The sequence below is a fragment of the Callorhinchus milii genome, unplaced genomic scaffold, assembly GCF_018977255.1.
Source record: "Callorhinchus milii isolate IMCB2004 unplaced genomic scaffold, IMCB_Cmil_1.0 Scaffold6, whole genome shotgun sequence".
In the NCBI taxonomy this organism is placed as follows: Eukaryota; Metazoa; Chordata; class Chondrichthyes; order Chimaeriformes; family Callorhinchidae; genus Callorhinchus; species Callorhinchus milii.
In genome coordinates, this window is record NW_024704747.1 from 29,804,688 (window position 1) to 29,822,113 (window position 17,426).

Below are 17,426 nucleotides of genomic sequence, written 5' to 3' on the forward strand. Positions count from 1 at the left end.
CTACTATTCAGTACAAGACATTCATTTGATTTTTGTTCAAAAAAAGCCAGCGAGAATGAGACACTCACCACTTGTAGAAGGGCGAGATAGCCAGCCCCAACATTGTCAAAGTTGATCTTCACGTTTTTCCACCTGGCGGTTTCGTTGAATTCAATCATTTTTAAGCAGTCGGTTATGTTATTCACAATGTCAATAGCGATCATGCTTTCATCGGTGGTGTTGATGCAGTGGTAGTATTTCCCAGCAAAGAGGTTCACACCCATAATGCTGAAAATCAGCCAGAATATCAGGCAGACAAGCAGCACGTTCATGATGGAAGGGATCGCTCCAAGGAGAGCATTGACCACCACCTAACAGATTCGACGAAAACACAATTGAGAAAAAAAGTGTGAGATAAATAATTCATATTAATAATAATTGCATTTGATACAGCGTCTTATCACGTCTTCGAGACGTCTCAAAGCGCTTCCCTGAATATACCGTAAAGTGAATTGACTGTATATTTTGGGGGTGAAATGCGGCAGTCAATTGTGCACAGCAGCGTCCCACAAACAGTCATGGATTGAAGTGACAAAATTATTATTATTTTTTGAAGGGATTATTACCCCCGGAAAAGCGATCCGCCAATCAGCTAACAACTGGGTACCTACTTACTGATGGGTAAACAGAGGTGTGTGGAGCAAGGAAACTTGCCCAACGTTCTGCCCGGGAACCAAACCCAGGTCCTCTCGCTTGCGAGGCGAGTGCTCTAACCACTGAGCTACAGGACTACACTTGATATTAGATGAGGAACATACTTCGGTTACACAGACCAAATAATTTTTTGGTAACAATGCTTTATAAATTGTAGCTGACATGTAGCTAACACTACTACACTATCTTCTACAAAATATTAAGGCAAAACGATTAATGAAGTGTATCGCCAAACAAGAACAGCCGAGTAAAATGATTACGAGCGAGAGAAACAGAAACAATATACAAATGCAGTTATTTAAGAAAAGCAATTGACTAAACGATGTTGAAATGCTGATATTCAAAAAAATACAAAAATAAATCAAAAACCTTGTGGTGGACTGATGATGTCACAGAATTTGATTACTGCAAAGAAAACAAAATGTGTAAAATTGTAAATAAAATTCACAACATTTAAAGAATACTGACATTAGAGGAAGTATCAAAAGAAAAGTAAATGAATGCTGATTTGTGGGAAGCGACACTGAGAAGGATCGTTCAATGTGTTGTGGAATGACAAAGCTGCAGGAAGTCCAAATGAGCAGGAATATTTAATTATTGCTCTTCATAACTTTCATTTTTCTCAAAACTCCCTAAATAGAGACATAGAAATTAGAAACGTAGAAACAGGAGGAGGCTATTCAGCGCCTTGAGCCTGTTCTGTCATTCTATAAGATCATGGCTGATCTGTACCTCAATTCCAATTACCCTCCTGTGCCCCATATCCCTCGATACCCCGACCTAACAAACATCTATCCACCTCAGTCTTGAAATGTAACTAATAATTTGAGTTGTGTCCAATTTGCATGGAATATAAACACTTGAATGGGTCTTGGGCAGATAATCATAATAACAATAATAATCCTAGCATTTGATATAGCGCCTCATCATGTCTTCGAGACGTCTCAAAGCGCTATTTTTTTGTGGGTGAAACGCGGCAGCCAATTGCGCACAGCAGTGTCCCACAAACAGTCGTGGATTGAGTGACCAAATTATTATTTTTTTGAAAGAATTATTATATAAGACTGAGGCAATGATACGATTGATATAGATCAGACTGATGTGAGTTTTACTGGACATGTAGGAATAAGTTAAAATCTGTTTGTTCAGTCTTACCCTCATTCCTTCAAATCGTGACAAGGCCCTTAGAGGTCTCAGAGCTCTTAGTGTCCTAAGAGACTTAATGGCACCTAGTTCTGAGTAGCCCAAGGCATTAGCTGTAAAACTGACTAATGAGACCTAGAGAAAACAGAAAACACAGTGATTCTAAACAAATCATGTACGGCCAGGGATTGTAAAACATTACATTCCCACTTGCTACAGACACTCTCAAGGTGGACTTAAGGCTTTCAGTCTTCATCTCTTACACAATTAATTGCTGTTGTGAGCTTAAGCTAAAAGGCAATGTCACTGAGTAAAACATTATCTCAAGAAGCAAAAACCGTGAAGACAAAGTCTAGTTTCAGTGGATTATATATACTGTATCCTTTAGTGCAACAGATATAAAGATCCAAAAGGCAAAATGCTGGAAATCTGAAATAAAAACAGAAGTGGCTGGGAACACTCAGCAGGTCAGGCAGCATCTATGGAGAGAGGAAAGTGAGTCAACGTTTCAGGTCGATGACCTTTCGGCAGAACTAAGGAATGTTGGAAGGGAGCAGATTATAAGGACAAACAGAGAAAGGGGCAGGGAAAGGCAGGCAAAGGGAAAAATTAGGTGGAGGACAGGAGATAAAGATCCAGTGGGACAAAAAGAAAATCAAGTCACACAAATAAAACCTAGATTAATATACTATATGTGAATAAAAGTGTACACTTTGCAACAATAGATATTGACTCTTAGGTCTTTAAGTCTCGATCATCCCCAATGCTTTATAACTCCTTGGAGAATTGAGTGTAGCCAATTTATCGCTTCTTAGCGTGGATTCTGAACAGCGTTGTAAGCGAGCATTGAATTTTTAAGTCCACAGCTGTTGGACGCAATGCTACTTTACTGCCAGCAGCACAAACATCAGCACAATAAAGCACGTCTGTCCCTCGCCCCCTCCGCTCCACCATCGGTGGCCGCACCTTCAGCCACTATGCCCCGAAGCTCTGGAACTCTCTCCCTCAATCCCTCCGCCTCGCCCCCTCCCGCCCAATTTCAAAACCTGCCTAAGGACCTTCCTTTGTGATCGTGCTTACGGTCACCTTCCCCCACTCCCCCCTCCCTGCCCCCCCGGCTCGGGATCAGACTCCGCCACTGTCAAGCGCTCCGGGGACACTACCCCATGTGAAGCAGAGCTGTATAAGTGCTGCTATATAAGTTGCTGACGTGGAAAATCATAACATGATTGATAATTGACACTGTTAAGTGGATATGTCATCCCATTTCATATCGCGTGTATAGGGAGGCACTTTGCTTCTAGATCTCTGTCAATCATGTTCTGTTTGGAAGAATGGATTCTGAACCACAAGTAAGAAAGCACAGAATACATACATCAACAATGAGGAAGTCCAGCCAACACCATGCATTGGTGAAATACTTCACAAAACCATAGGCAACCCACTTCAGAAGCATCTCCAGAATGAAGATGTAAGTGAAGATTTTATCAGCGTATTCCAGGACTGACTTGATGGTTTTGTGCTTTTCAATGTAAATATCTTCAAAAGCCTAATGATGAAAGAAGAGCACAACATCACCATTTATTAAAAAAATGTTTTGTGGGCGAATGTGTAATTTATAATTGATAAACTCACATAAGTCGTATCAGTCGGGACCATAAGATTTAATACGACTCATGCAAAGTACGAGTCAAGCATTAAGTCGGATTTTATATAACTAACACCTAACAAATACAGATGTACAATGTACATGTGCAATGAACGGAGTTAGAATATGAAATGTTAAAGGAACTAACGTAATTAACACTTTAACTGAATTATTTCAAGTGCTGAAAGGCCTGCTTGATGATTCAAGGTTTTAACCAACAATTGTGGTAAGGGAGATTTTATTGACTTACAAAGAAAACCACAAGATGCTTGTTGCTAGTTTGCTTTGCTATGTGACTGACTAGAGATGAACACAGGCACAATAATATGCCCACAATATCTGGGTTAAACAAATGACAATCCCACCACTTACCAAGGCACCACTGCTGAGAAGAATCATGAAGATAATGAACGACTCAAACCAATTGTGTTCCACTATCCTAAAGCAGGTTTTTCTTAAGTTCCACCACATCTTGCCACGTTCCTCTTCTATGTTGACATAGCAGCATGGATATTTCCGTACACAGCCTGAAACGATGCACGTTTATAGCAGTGAACATTTAGAGTCTTTCTTTCAGCCAGATAAATTTGCTATTTTATACTATGATAGAAATAATGCGCAATTAGTTTTCAAATAGCCCCAAAACAGACTTTAACAAATAATAATTTGGCCACTCAATCTGCAACTGTTTATGGGACGCTGCTGTGCGCAATTGGCTGCTGCGTTTCGCCCACAAATACACAGTCAATTCACTTTACAGTATATTCTGTGAAGCGCTTTGAGACATCTCGAAGACGCGATAAGGCGCTATATCAAATGCAAGGATTATTATTAATTACATTTCAATCTTTCATCCAGGCTAATGTATTTTTTACGTTCCTGATTCTAAATTTCAAAAATAAATGTTTTCTTCAACCGTGTAAGTGATCAAATTAACCAGCGTTTGCATAATTATAACAATAAGCACACATCAGGAGATTTGGCTATAACCCAACAGGTTCCACTCTGGTTTTCACATTAATCGCACTTGTGTTCACTTGGCAATATTAAGTGCACATTTTACCCGAATTGCGCTAAAAGTCTCTCATTTGACAAACCTAAACCTTCAAATCTTTATCCTGGGTATTGAAAAAAAATTTGTGTGACATATCTGGTCACATTGGGTGTTTTGAGTTCACAGAATAGGCTAGTGATATTCCAGTGCAATGCTGGGAGAAAGCTGCAACGATTTGGATGTGACATGAAACTGAGATCCCACCAAATTCCACACCAATAAGTTTCTCCCTGTCCTACAGATACATAGTCATTCACTACATAGCTCTTTGTGGGGACTTGCTATCGACTTAAAAATTGGTGTCAAACCCTTTTAACATTATAGGCATTATATCAAAAGCAAAAGTTTTGTTATCAATATCTAGTACCAAACTCATTTATTATGAACATAAAAGAACAGAAGAAAGGTACATTGCCTCATTAGCTTGTTATTGTCCACAGACTTTGCATGTCCTACTTTATTATCAACTAAACTCAAACATTTTATCTCCAAATGCAAAATTTTGTATTGATTCTCCCCGATCCCCAAAGATAACACTTTTTGTGGTGAAACTGTTGAGAAAATTGCAGTGATTCACTGTGAAAATTCACACAGTAAACACAGCATGATTTCCAGTCAAGCGCTCTCGAAATTGATGCAAACTCAAATTGGATTAGCTTTGCTAACAAGAACTTCACATTGACTCGCATTCATTCAGTCTGGTCTTTGACATGCTCAGCTTCACTCTCTCAACTACCTCCCACTCCTCACTATTTGTTTATCGTGGCTTTTTAAAATATTTCATATTTTGGCATTCAGGTTAGCTTGGATCTCCCTAACATTGTCAATCAATGTAAAGCTTCTCTCTATCTGTCAGAAAAGCCGGTCGATGGATCACGGGAGTGTTTTGTGCGTGTGATGAGAGCACAGAAGCTTTCTGTTGTCTTACTGCTGTCTCTCTCTCTCTCTCTCTCTCTGCAATGGCCTTGTCCAGCTTGGGTAGGTGCTAATTCACTGTAGCTACAGGGCGAAACACACTGCCTCATTCTGCAGCTTACAATGGTGTCATCTCCCTAATCTTCCAGTTTTCCCAGTTATTCAGCTGAACCAAATTGCTGCAAAACCCTTGAGGCAAAAGGACAGAGAAAATGGCTCCCTGAGCAGGGATTCTCTCTCAATGGCTGACTCGTTTTCTTAAACGAAATGAAACCAGTCAGACAAACAAACACGCGCAATTATAAAACTCACCCACTTGAAACCCCAGAGGACAAGGATTGCTTAATATATCTATAAATCATCTTGTTTGTCTTAAAGGTAAATCTATCAGCCGATGTCTGCTCGACTAATTATTCTGAGAGCAGTTTCTTTACCGTATTAATCAATATTTCCCTGCATTTATATCGAGCATATAATTACGTTAAATTTTAAGATCAGTGTTGTTGTTCAGCTCACAGTTGTTCCTAGAAACTACAAATAATGACAAATAATTCTGTATTTGCCGGTGAAACTAGGTCAACTGAAAGATACAAACTATGACAGTAACATGCACAGCGACTGAGCTGGGAGGAACACTGATAGCCAGCAATATTATCTTCTTATTCTGCCGCACACTATAGAATCTTTACAGTTTATATCTTGCTAACGTCATCAATAGGGATACATAATGAAACACTTCAAATTGTTGTTGTTAACATAAAGTAAGTGAAATGAATGAATGTACAATGAAACAGCGCTGCACCACGAAACAAAGCATTTGCTGAAGCAGAATAGACAGCAATAATAACTGACACCGCGATAGGCAAAATCCTGCACAGATAGAAACTTAAAGCTGCACTGATTGTTAAAATACGAAACAATGTCAGAATTACTAAACGATTTTTAACACTCGTCATTTTTAAACTCTTTCTTCCCTAGGAAGAGGGGGTGAAATACTCCGACTCAAAATTTGTCACTGGCACATTAAAATTCCTTTTTATTTTATAAATGGCGAGTTATCACTTTGAAGTGTCTCAAAGTGCTTCAGAAGTAATTCCTGCCAAATGTGCTAACTATGTTTTGGAAGATAAATGTGACAGTGATTTTGCACCAGCAAAGTCCCACAAGCAGTTATAAGGTCAGTGATGGATTTACCTGGAGGATTGTAATAATAATAATAATCCTTGTATTTGATACAGCGCCTTATCATGTCATTGCGACGTAGCAAAGCACTTCATACGATACTGTAAATTGGATTGACTGTATATTTACTGGCCAATTTACCTGGCCTGCTCTTTGCAAATAGTCTAATTTGCAGCATTTCTTAATGGGAATCCGAAGAGAAATGAATCCAATTTGCACACACGTCTCATGATAACCAGTTGTACATCACACTGGGCCATGGGATCTCCACTCCACTGTAAGCTATTTCACAGTGGACTTCCCACAGGTTAAGGGAAACAAATACCGTATTAAACATGATGTCCAAGTATAGGGACTGAAAATAGATCCAAACAGTTATCATGATAATAATAATCCTTGCATTTGATATAGATAGAGCCTTATCACGTTGTTGAAACGTCTCAATACGCTTCACAGGAAATATGTAAAGTGAATTAACTGTATATTTTGAGGGCAAAATATGCGCCCAATCAACTAACAATCGGGTTCCTACTTACTGCCAGGTAAACAGAGGCGTGTGTGTGGAGTAAGGAAACTTGCTTAGGTTTTGCCCTGCCCGGGAATCGAACCCGGGTCCTCTCGCTTGCAAGGCGAGTGCTCTCACCACTACACTAAAGGACTCCGAACATTTTAACATTTTAGGAACATTTCATGTGTTGTGAACTGTGAATAACTACAGTGTTGGTGGGCAACAGAAAACAGGTTTGACAATTCACCATTACTAGATATAATTGGGCCAGGGATTTTATACTATTACCATGAGCAGATACTGTATGAGAACGGAAACTGTCAACCCTGCTGTTCAGGATATAACTGGGTTGGCTATTTGGGTTACAGAGATGATGTCAAGCATGAAATAATGCTCCCAGACACCGGATATTGGGCACTTTAACATATTCTCATTCACTCGCTGCATGTGTAAGCTTCCAAGCAAACAATCCTTCACATCTGAAGTGAACGCATCATGTATCAGCTTATGACAAACCAAACAACAAATTGTGAACCTAAATGAAATGAACAACAGATGATTAATGTTGATAAAGAAGGGTTGAGAAAATGACCATGGTCAGATGAACTAGATAAATACCTTCAAGGGAATCAACCTCAGGGGAATGGAGAAAAGGGGAGGTAAATGGGATTGAAAGGATTGCTCTTAACGCAGCTGGCATAGACAATACCAGGCAGAATGGCCTTCCCCTGTGTCATAAATGTGTACGGCTCTACGTGCCTTCAGCCACTACGCCTCAAAACTCTGGAAATCTCTCCCTCAATCCTTCTGCCTCGCCCCCTCCCTTCTCACTATCAAATCCCGCCTAAAGACCTTCCTTCTTGATCGTGGCTAAGGTCACCTCCCCCTCCCCCCCCCCAGCTCAGAGTCAGATTCCAGGACACTACCCCATGTGAAGGGTGCTATATAAAGGCAAGTTGTTGTTGTTCTAACTGGTTAGGTGACAATAATAAAAAAGAGAATGAGCATAAAGTGTGGAAAGTTTTAAATCAGAAACCTAGGGTCACATTTGCATCAGAAAAATTGGTCTCCAACTAATTTTCGTAGATTACTGAAGTTGTGTGGCTGATTGCCAGTGAGACACAGACTAACCATCAGTGAAACAGGCTTCGGGCTCCATGGATTCCTCTGGGATTTCCTCCTGTTTCTCACCCTCGCCAGGTGGACTGATGTCAACTGTGCTTCCCTCTGAAGAGCTGGTTTCAGCTGTTTGCTGTAAGAGGAAATCCAGAAACATGCTGGTTACCAGTGACATGGTCACTCCAACAACCCAACAGTTCAGTAGTTATTAGCCTCGGAGCGATCGGTGCATTAGATAGATGTCGTCACAATTTGATTTTAAAATTATATTGAATAAGCTGAAATGACCACTGCAATAAAGCTGGCATTATCGTGAAATTGCGTGTGAATAAATGCATCAAGTAAAACCTGTACGGTTATCCCTTACGGTCAAAAGAATTGTTATGCCGTTTCTAAAGAAGGCAACGAATAGCAAAAAAATATACATTTACTCCATCCCTCCAAGTGTAATCTTCATGGACATGACAATACACATTACCATTCAGTGTGTGAGGGGTTCCAAAGCCTCTGTATGTCATTTCTGAGCATCAGAAAGGAAGATCAGTACATTAGCTTTAAAACAATTCTTACACATTTTTAAAAAAAAATAAGAAATCCTGCTTGCGCTACTTAATGGATGAACTAAGGCAGCGCTCATAAATCAAAATGGTGCATGTACTTACTGTGGCGTCTGCTTGAAAAAAAACATGTAGACAGTCCCGGCATCGATTCTGTTTTGCAGAGTTTTATATTTTCCAATTGTAAGGTCGAAATCACGTGCCAATTGCGAGTACTTTACAGTCTTTGCAACGTACAAATATAATAATGTAAGTTTGAAAACTGAATAAGCATGTGCACCGCTCTGATATAGGAGAATTGATACCCGGGCATTCCATTTGTGTACCATGGATTAAGAGATATTTTGCACAAATTCATCTAATACTGCATTCAAGGCTGCCTGACAAATCAACTGAAACAAGAAAGGGATGATGTAAGCAGGCAAAGAACATAGAAGAACCTCATTGAAATAGACTGAAGGCCATAATGTTGCCATGAACATGTATTCCTGGTTTCCAATTTAAAATTAAGTAAGAAAGAGGACTCCTGTTTTGCTAGTTAAGGTGTTTTACAAACATCACATCAGTGTTTGCAGTCAGGGCAGTGCCACTATTTTTAGTTTTGATTCAAGATGGAAAAGGAGTTTTTTTGTTTTGAAGTTTGGCTGTAGAAACTAAAAATCAATTCACTTAAGAGCAAATCAAACAAGGCAAATTGGAGGTTTATACCATTTATTTCTGGGGCAATATATTTCAGTCTGTGAATGTGCATTTCGATGTAAACGTGTACTTTTTCCAGTGAAGTATGTAACCTCGTGTCCTCTGCATTATGAGTCACTCATTAATGTTTCAGAGTCTCACAACCAAAGCCTCGCAAAGGTTAGCACTGCAATGTCTCACAGTACTTACAGGAGAAAGCAATCTGAATGTACTCAGGCAGATATTCCAATATATTAAAAAAATCACTACTGGGAGATTGAATAACGATTTTTTTTGAAAAAACACAATTTTCACCCTAATTTAAAGTTTACTTTGTTAAATATATATATTTGATGCAGGTTTGTACTTTGCCCTCACACATTATAAAGACGCTTCTGTTAAAGTGAATTGGATTTTAGAAATATCCCTTTAACTATTTAGGAAATTTTTTTGGTCAGCCGGGTGTCTGACACGTGCGGATACCCATCACCGTTGTTTAAGACTCTCCAAACCAAACTGAGAATTCCAGGTCTCCCACCTACACATGGAAATCCCAGTGAGAGATTGTTGGAATGCGCTCTCTCTCTCTGTCTCCCTGGAGAGATGCATCCTGCTTACCGAATTCCGGAGAATATTAGGCGCAGGTTGGCAAGAGCCAAGGCTTGGGGTGGTGGGGGGGAGCCCAGAGTGTGCGTTGGGGTAACTGCTGGAGTCTAACCAGTTAAAACCGCGTAGCTTCCCCATTGATATTGCTGTCTGGCTAGCTTTCCCGCTGCTTGTCCAGCTAGGATCACCCTATCCATTAGAGCTTAGGCTTGCAGGGTTAACAGGAGCTGAGTGGGATGACTCCTTGCCCCCTACGTACACACAACAAATGTTTAAATGTAATTCTGACTGAATAAATGTATTTCATGATTAAACTCTTCCTTATTGTGATGGGTGAAGTCAGCGATTCTTAAACGGGAGAATAAGTTATTTTGTCAATTTATGAAGATTTTTATAGACTACTGCTAATTTATCTCAGTTCGATTTTTGAAATGTCAATGGTTGAATGCAGTGCAATATTTCGCATTGTGTCTTATAGTTAATTTAACTCTGAACCAAGTTGTTTACCTATTTGTTCTAAATTTGAGTTCAGAGAGTAAAATAGTACAGTAACAACTCAAATGCAAAATTCTCTATCAAAGCAATTTCAGTTAAGAGCAAGATTCTGTTGCAAAGCTGCACTTACTCTTAAGAGCAATTGACAATAGACTTTTTATGAGATACACTATTGAGAGTCGATCAGAAATTACTTTGACTGGTTAAGTGACACTGAACCCTGTATGACAGTTCTATTGATTAATTTCCAAAGCCAGGATTGTTAAGCGCCTTGGGACATCCTCCCGACGTGAAAGGCGCTATGTAAATACAAATTGATCTTGTATTGTATTTAGAAACGCAGACTTTCCCTGACTAAATTCATTGCCTGTTGGGTGCATATCTTAACATGCTCCGACCCATGACACCGTAGGGACAGACCACAGAAACTTCTAGAACCACAATGTCTTTAGATTACCAGCCGTGTGCATGCATCATTCCACCAAGTCCTACCAAGTATCGGTAATCTGAAGCTCTAGATCCCAAAACATTGTAGTTTTGTTTTTTCCTTCTGTCCCATCAAATCTGACGTTTTATGAACATTGTATTGGCTTGTTATGCTGCCTGGGCCAACAGTGCAAAGTATGCAGAGTTTAAGTTGGCATGAGCCAAATAGCAAATCGATTAAGATATCCTTCTGAAGAATTTCAGCTTTGTTTTGGTTTTTAGCAAACGTACCAAATTGATTGAGTAAGAAACCCATATGGAAGTGGTTTGGCTCAAATAGCCATTCTTTGCTATGTAGAATGGCTACAATTATCTCTCGCACAGCTTAAACCTTGCATATATATTATACACTATTTTTATTTATAATTATGTATTGCTTATATTTATAAATAAAAGTAGGGAAGCATCAGTATGCTATGAGTCATGTCTTGCCAGTGAATTAGTATTTCAGCTAAAATAATAGAACATATACTCATTATGTCGCCAGGTTTTTGAAAATGCCAACTCAAAGTCTCATCTGATGTGTCTCGCACAGATACCATCAGAGGAGAAAAGAGAAAAAGAAATATAAGATGTTATTTAGTGGGATAAAGAGAATTAATCATTTTTAACAATCGTTTAATAAGTGCTAAGTCAGCAGGAATGACTTTTCAGGTAAGTTAGCAAATTTGTCTTACAAGTGTTCTTGTCACTGAGAACTGGTCTGCTTCTTGAATAGAGCTGTAATAACAACCAGATAAGTTAGGCTAGGCTGCAAAAGGTGATAAGCCTTAGATATATAATATCTATCTATATATATATATACACAAACCTTATTGTCACTTATTAACAAAGAAAATGAAGAACAGAAAAGCTAGAGCTAGACCTGCACAGCTATAATGGACTCTTAAAGCTGCAACATTCTTAATGTGCTCAGATGGATCCATCAAACTGAATCTCTAAGCTTGTCAGAGAGAGAGAGAGAGGATGAACTCAGTGCACTTGAAGTCCACAGAGACTTTAAAATGCTCCACATCTCTGTTTCTTTTACATTATTCAAGCGGATTTTATTTTCCAATGGGGATGGAAGCTCTCTTTTTACAAGACAATACCACCGCCACTAAAACCCTTAAAAGACTGCAGAATATTCAGTGAAATACATTTCAGTTCCTTGATAAATGCAAACAAAATTCCTGAGAAATACTTGTACATTTGTTAGAGCAAGATATATTGTGCTATTATTTACAGTGCCACTTTGACCAGGATAAAGTGGGATAGGTATTTTTCGACATGCTCCTAAATGTTCATTTTACCATTCAATTCTATTGACCATGCATTGGTTTGAAGGAAATATTTCATTTTATACATTAAATACATAAATGCTTCACTGCGACACAAAAATAATTTATTTTAAATACAGTAATCTCTATTCTTCTTACAACACAGACTATACGAGCTGACACTTGTACATATAATAATATTATTATTACATATTATACACTTGAAAAGGAAACATGTGCAGGGCTATGGGGTAAGAGCGGGGAAGTGGGACGAGTTGATAACTCTTTTAAAGAGCCAGCACAGGCACGATGGGTCAAATGGCCTCCTTCTATTCTGTAAGATTCTTTGAATGACTGACTACAGTAGCTACACAGCCATTGAACTGAGATGTACATTGTTTAAAGAGGAGAGACATTGCATTCAACTGAAGTGCCAGATTATCTGAGATGATTAAAGACTGATTGCTGGAGCCTTCCTCCCCAGCATAGACACTCATGATTCGAATCTTAATTCCTTTTCCTATTCGTCACGTCCAAAATAGTCAGTTTAGCATATTGGTGTACAGGAGCTGAGAGTCAGGCAGGAAATACCCAAACTGTACTTCACTAGATGTGCAGGAATTGTCACTGTTACCCGTTAGATACCACATGAGTATGTGTGAAAACTGTGTAAGTATTTATAAAGGAAAAAAAGCGCATATCACCAACTCATTAGAAATAATATTCACCAGATAACAATGACCCTAAAGGATGACAACTAAGATAGATCTACAGATTATTTTGAACCATCTGACTGACTGAACAGTTGTTGCATTTCCAACTATCATATCCAAAATGTTGTCAATGTCTCACTCTTCCCCCATTCGACACGACCAGGATATGTCATGCTCCTCAGGCACCAATGTCTCCCTGACACCTCATTTAATTGGCCATTCTTGGTGTGCGAGGCCAGACAGGGAGCATCAGCAGCTATCCTCACTCAACATTCACACACACACCACACACCGGCAATTAAACCTCAAACCTCACTGATCTGTACCGTGCAGCTTTACACTAGGCTTGACTCCAGGGAATTGCAAAATCTGCTTTAATATCTCGAACCGCAAGTTGTACTAGCTATTACAGAAGTAAATCAAAACATACTGTACCAACCACTATTTTATTACTAAGACAAACAACTTTACCCAAGCAATATAATCCTTTCAAATAGCTGTGGATCTCACACATATTTGTATTTATGGCTGATTATATAGAATCTAGATCATATAGAAGGAGAATCAGATAGCGGTTCAACATTTTCTTATGAAACGCATGTGATCATTATGAGGAACAGAGAATAATAATAATCCTTGCATTTGATACAGCACCTTATCACGTCTTCGAGACGTCTCAAAGCGCTTCACAGAATATACTGTAAAGTGAATTGACTGTACATGTTGTGGGCCAAATGTGGCAGCCAATTGCGCACAGCAGTGTATATTCTATGAAGTGCTTTGAGACATCTCGTACAACAACAACAACAAAATTGACATGTATAGAACACCTTTCACGTCGGGAGGACGTCCCAAAGCGCTGAACAGTCAGTTGTCAGGGCCCGAGCACGGGGGGAAGGGTGGTGTAAGGGTGAGGGAAGGCAGAGAGGTGGGAGGGAGACCAAAGGCAGGGTCGAAGAGAAAGGTCTTGAGACCAGCCTTGAAGGAGGCAAGGGAGGATGGAGTTCCAGAGTGTGGGGGAAGAGAGGCTGAAAGCCCGACCACCGATGGCAGGTGACGGGTCGAGCGGGAGACATGGAGCAGGCTGGAGCCCATAGGTGCTATATATCAAATGCAAGGATTATTATTCCTTAGTAAGAAAAACAAGTGTCACAAATGGGGAACCCTGACCGGGAACAAAAGTACATGTTTGTCAACTCAACCTGTGGGAACTACACTCTGGTGGTGATCAACTCCAAGACTGACGTTCCTGTGGGTCAATCGGAATTGTAACGGGATTCATCATCAAGTAATTCTATTAAGAACACCACACATGATTTCCCATACTGAGATAAATACTTAGTTCATATAGAGAGATATTGACTGGTTGACGATGACATTGTTGTCAATCATTTAAAAAAAATCTTAACTGTATAAATTTGAAAAAAATGGCATTTATAACTCCAACTCACTTCATTTATATCAATATGAATCGGAAATAAAAAAAACCAATATTTTCTTACCTCTTTGCTTTCCTCCAGATCGGATTCACTGGTGAAATCTTCCGTGTTTAGATTCTCAAAGTCCGACTCCCTATTGCTATCGGCACTGTTACAGTGAGACTTGGGTTGTGAATAAAGGACATGTAGTCACTTACATCGTATTTATCTGCTGTTACACTGCTGCCTATCCCACTGGTGGTTCCATTGCCATCTTTATGATAGTTACCCTCTTTACTAATCTCAACTGTTGTGTGATTGGAGACATTACTGCCTTTCTTGCTCTGTAGGTCATCGAGTGGTTTGACATCTTCGGTGACTTTCCTCCTGACGCAGGGTTTCTGAAACAGTTCTCTTACATTTCTCTTGATGCAATCGATGCCTTTCTGTATCCTCCCCACCGCAATCTGTAAATTGTTCATCTCACTGTCATCATCGCTGGCAGCGAGATTATCGGCACTGAACGAGCTCAGTAACAGGGCCAGAAACAGGTTCAGGACCTGGAAACCAAACACACACACAAAGAGAAGGCAAAAAATCCATTAATCATTCATTCCTTTTCTATACAGTCACACATTATAAAAGGCAACGGACAGTTTTCGTTCCTTTTGAACTGGTTGGTCCAACTGGTGGCCCACAGGCCCCACCTGCCCCCCTCCCCCACTCCCTCCATTTCATCCCAACCACTCCCTCCATAACCTGCAAATGTTATGTTACTCTGGAAAGGGAAACACAAAAATATTGCTTATGCAGCCTGTGGATGTTTCTCAAACAGGGCATCAGGTCCTCAGCAGCCAACAGGTTGGAACCCCCTTCCCCCTGCACCACTTGCTTTGGAAAATATCGCTGTAATAATGAACAATGTTTCTCAGAACTTCTGTCAATCCCGTGATTTGCTCACAAAGTGGAAGCTGGGATAACATGCGTGTGTAATCTGACTGAACGTGGCTTCTGCAGCACCTGAGTCCATGTCTGGTGGTGACTAACATTTCAATGATAAGATATTTTGCATTGAGTTATCACAACCAACAAACAGGCACATTACAACAACCATTTATATAGTGCCCGTCATGCGGGGTAGTGTATCGGAGTGCTTGACAGTGGCGGAGTCTGACTGTGCCCTGTAATGTCCTCCCTTAGACATAACATGGACACACGGCTTGAAGCAACTTCAACCAAAACATTATCCTTCAGTCAACACTCAATGATTACAATGAAGGTTTTAAATAATTCTCAAGAGATGTTCTAAAGGCTGTTACCGTATGTTTGAGAAAATCCGTAACGGATCAAGTATATTTAAGTCAACTTATTATGTAAATAAACAATAAGTATCTTTCAAGCGTTTGAGAGGATTGATTAGGTACGTACCACAAGATTGCCGATTACCATGACCATCATGAAGACAGTGAGGCACATGGTCTGATCAGCGACCTCCATGCAGTCCCACATTGTCTCAATCCACTCTCCACACAGCACACGGAACACGATCAGGAAGGAGTGAAAGAAATCGTGCATGTGCCAGCGAGGTAGCTTACAATCGTCTGTAATTTTGCAGACACACTCCTTGTAGTTTTTGCCAAATAGCTGCATGCCCACTACAGCAAAGATGAAGACAATGATGGCTAACACCAAAGTCAAGTTACCCAAAGCGCCCACTGAGTTACCGATGATCTTGATCAGCATGTTTAGTGTGGGCCACGACTTTGCCAATTTAAACACTCGCAGCTGCAAAACAATGGGTCATGTTAGTTATCCATCAGAACAATTCCATTTTGCTCCATTGTTTTTTTTTAAAACATTTTACTTCCTCACGCTCCGAGATGATTTAAACTTGAGAGAAAGAATATCAAGTACGATACATTACAAATTAGCAAAGCCCTGATTTTTGACTGATTTATAATAATAATCATCATCCTTGCATTTGATACGGCGTCTTATCATGTCTTCGAGACGCCTCAAAGAGTTTCACAGGATATACCGTCAAGTGAGTTGCTTGTAGACTTTGTGGGCTTTGTGATATAACATGCTTTATGTGTTGATAGTATAAAACAGACAGATGTTTAAAAATATTTGTAATTACCAATCGAAAAGACCTCAATACTGACAATCCCTCCACGTCAGCGAGACCGAGCTCCATTAAGCTGAGACTCACTATAATGCTGTCAAATATGTTCCACCCTTCTTGGAAGTAATAATAAGGCTGCAAGGCTATGATTTTGAAAATCATTTCAGCAGTAAAGATTCCAGTAAAGACCTGAAGGAAGACAATAGGATTATTTTTTTCCCCCATTAAACTGGAAATTATAGTGAAATTTCAGCCTTATTTACATTACCTCAATGGATAAGCTTAATTATTAAATGATTTGAAGCACTGATGCCTCCTTTTTGCATCATGCATTTTACATATTTTCTGACATGTATTATTATATTTGATTTTCAAAAAAAAGCAACGATGCTTAACACTCTGTAATATGGTATTAGGGAAATAAATGGAAATGCTGTTCTGCCTGAATTATTCACTACAAATTGAAAATGATAAGTTGTTCACATTTTACATTTGCTGTGAAAGGTCTTAGGAGGAGTGACAATCCAAATTCTACATCGTTTCCTTTCCAGTTACATCTGCTATGAGGAATAGCTTGTTCTTTCACAATTAAGCAAATTACTTTTGTCACTTTCCAAATTCGATTATATTTCAATGAATATTAAATAATATGTAACGGCCTTTTTTTAAAAAAAAACACTAAATTTATAGCATAAAGTGATCCCATGTTTCCTGGATAAAATAGGAAAGACTTCAGGGAGAAGATATATTTTTTGTATGTAATAAATGGGTGCAACATGTATATCTATTCAGATAAATATGTACTTCATTTATCAATGAACTATTTC

The 17,426-nt window shown here is 39.3% G+C and overlaps 1 protein-coding gene across 1 annotated transcript in view; it reads right to left on the reverse strand.

Moving 5' to 3' along the window:
* scn1laa (sodium channel, voltage-gated, type I-like, alpha) overlaps positions 1 to 17,426 on the reverse strand; it is a 42,944-nt gene that overhangs the window by 14,266 nt on the left and 11,252 nt on the right. Inside the window, 9 exon segments of the mRNA XM_007889827.2 lie at positions 69 to 350; positions 1,849 to 1,971; positions 3,212 to 3,385; positions 3,857 to 4,011; positions 8,275 to 8,395; positions 14,559 to 14,632; positions 14,635 to 15,034; positions 15,903 to 16,259; positions 16,615 to 16,788. Coding sequence (XP_007888018.2) covers positions 69 to 350; positions 1,849 to 1,971; positions 3,212 to 3,385; positions 3,857 to 4,011; positions 8,275 to 8,395; positions 14,559 to 14,632; positions 14,635 to 15,034; positions 15,903 to 16,259; positions 16,615 to 16,788 — 1,860 coding nt within the window.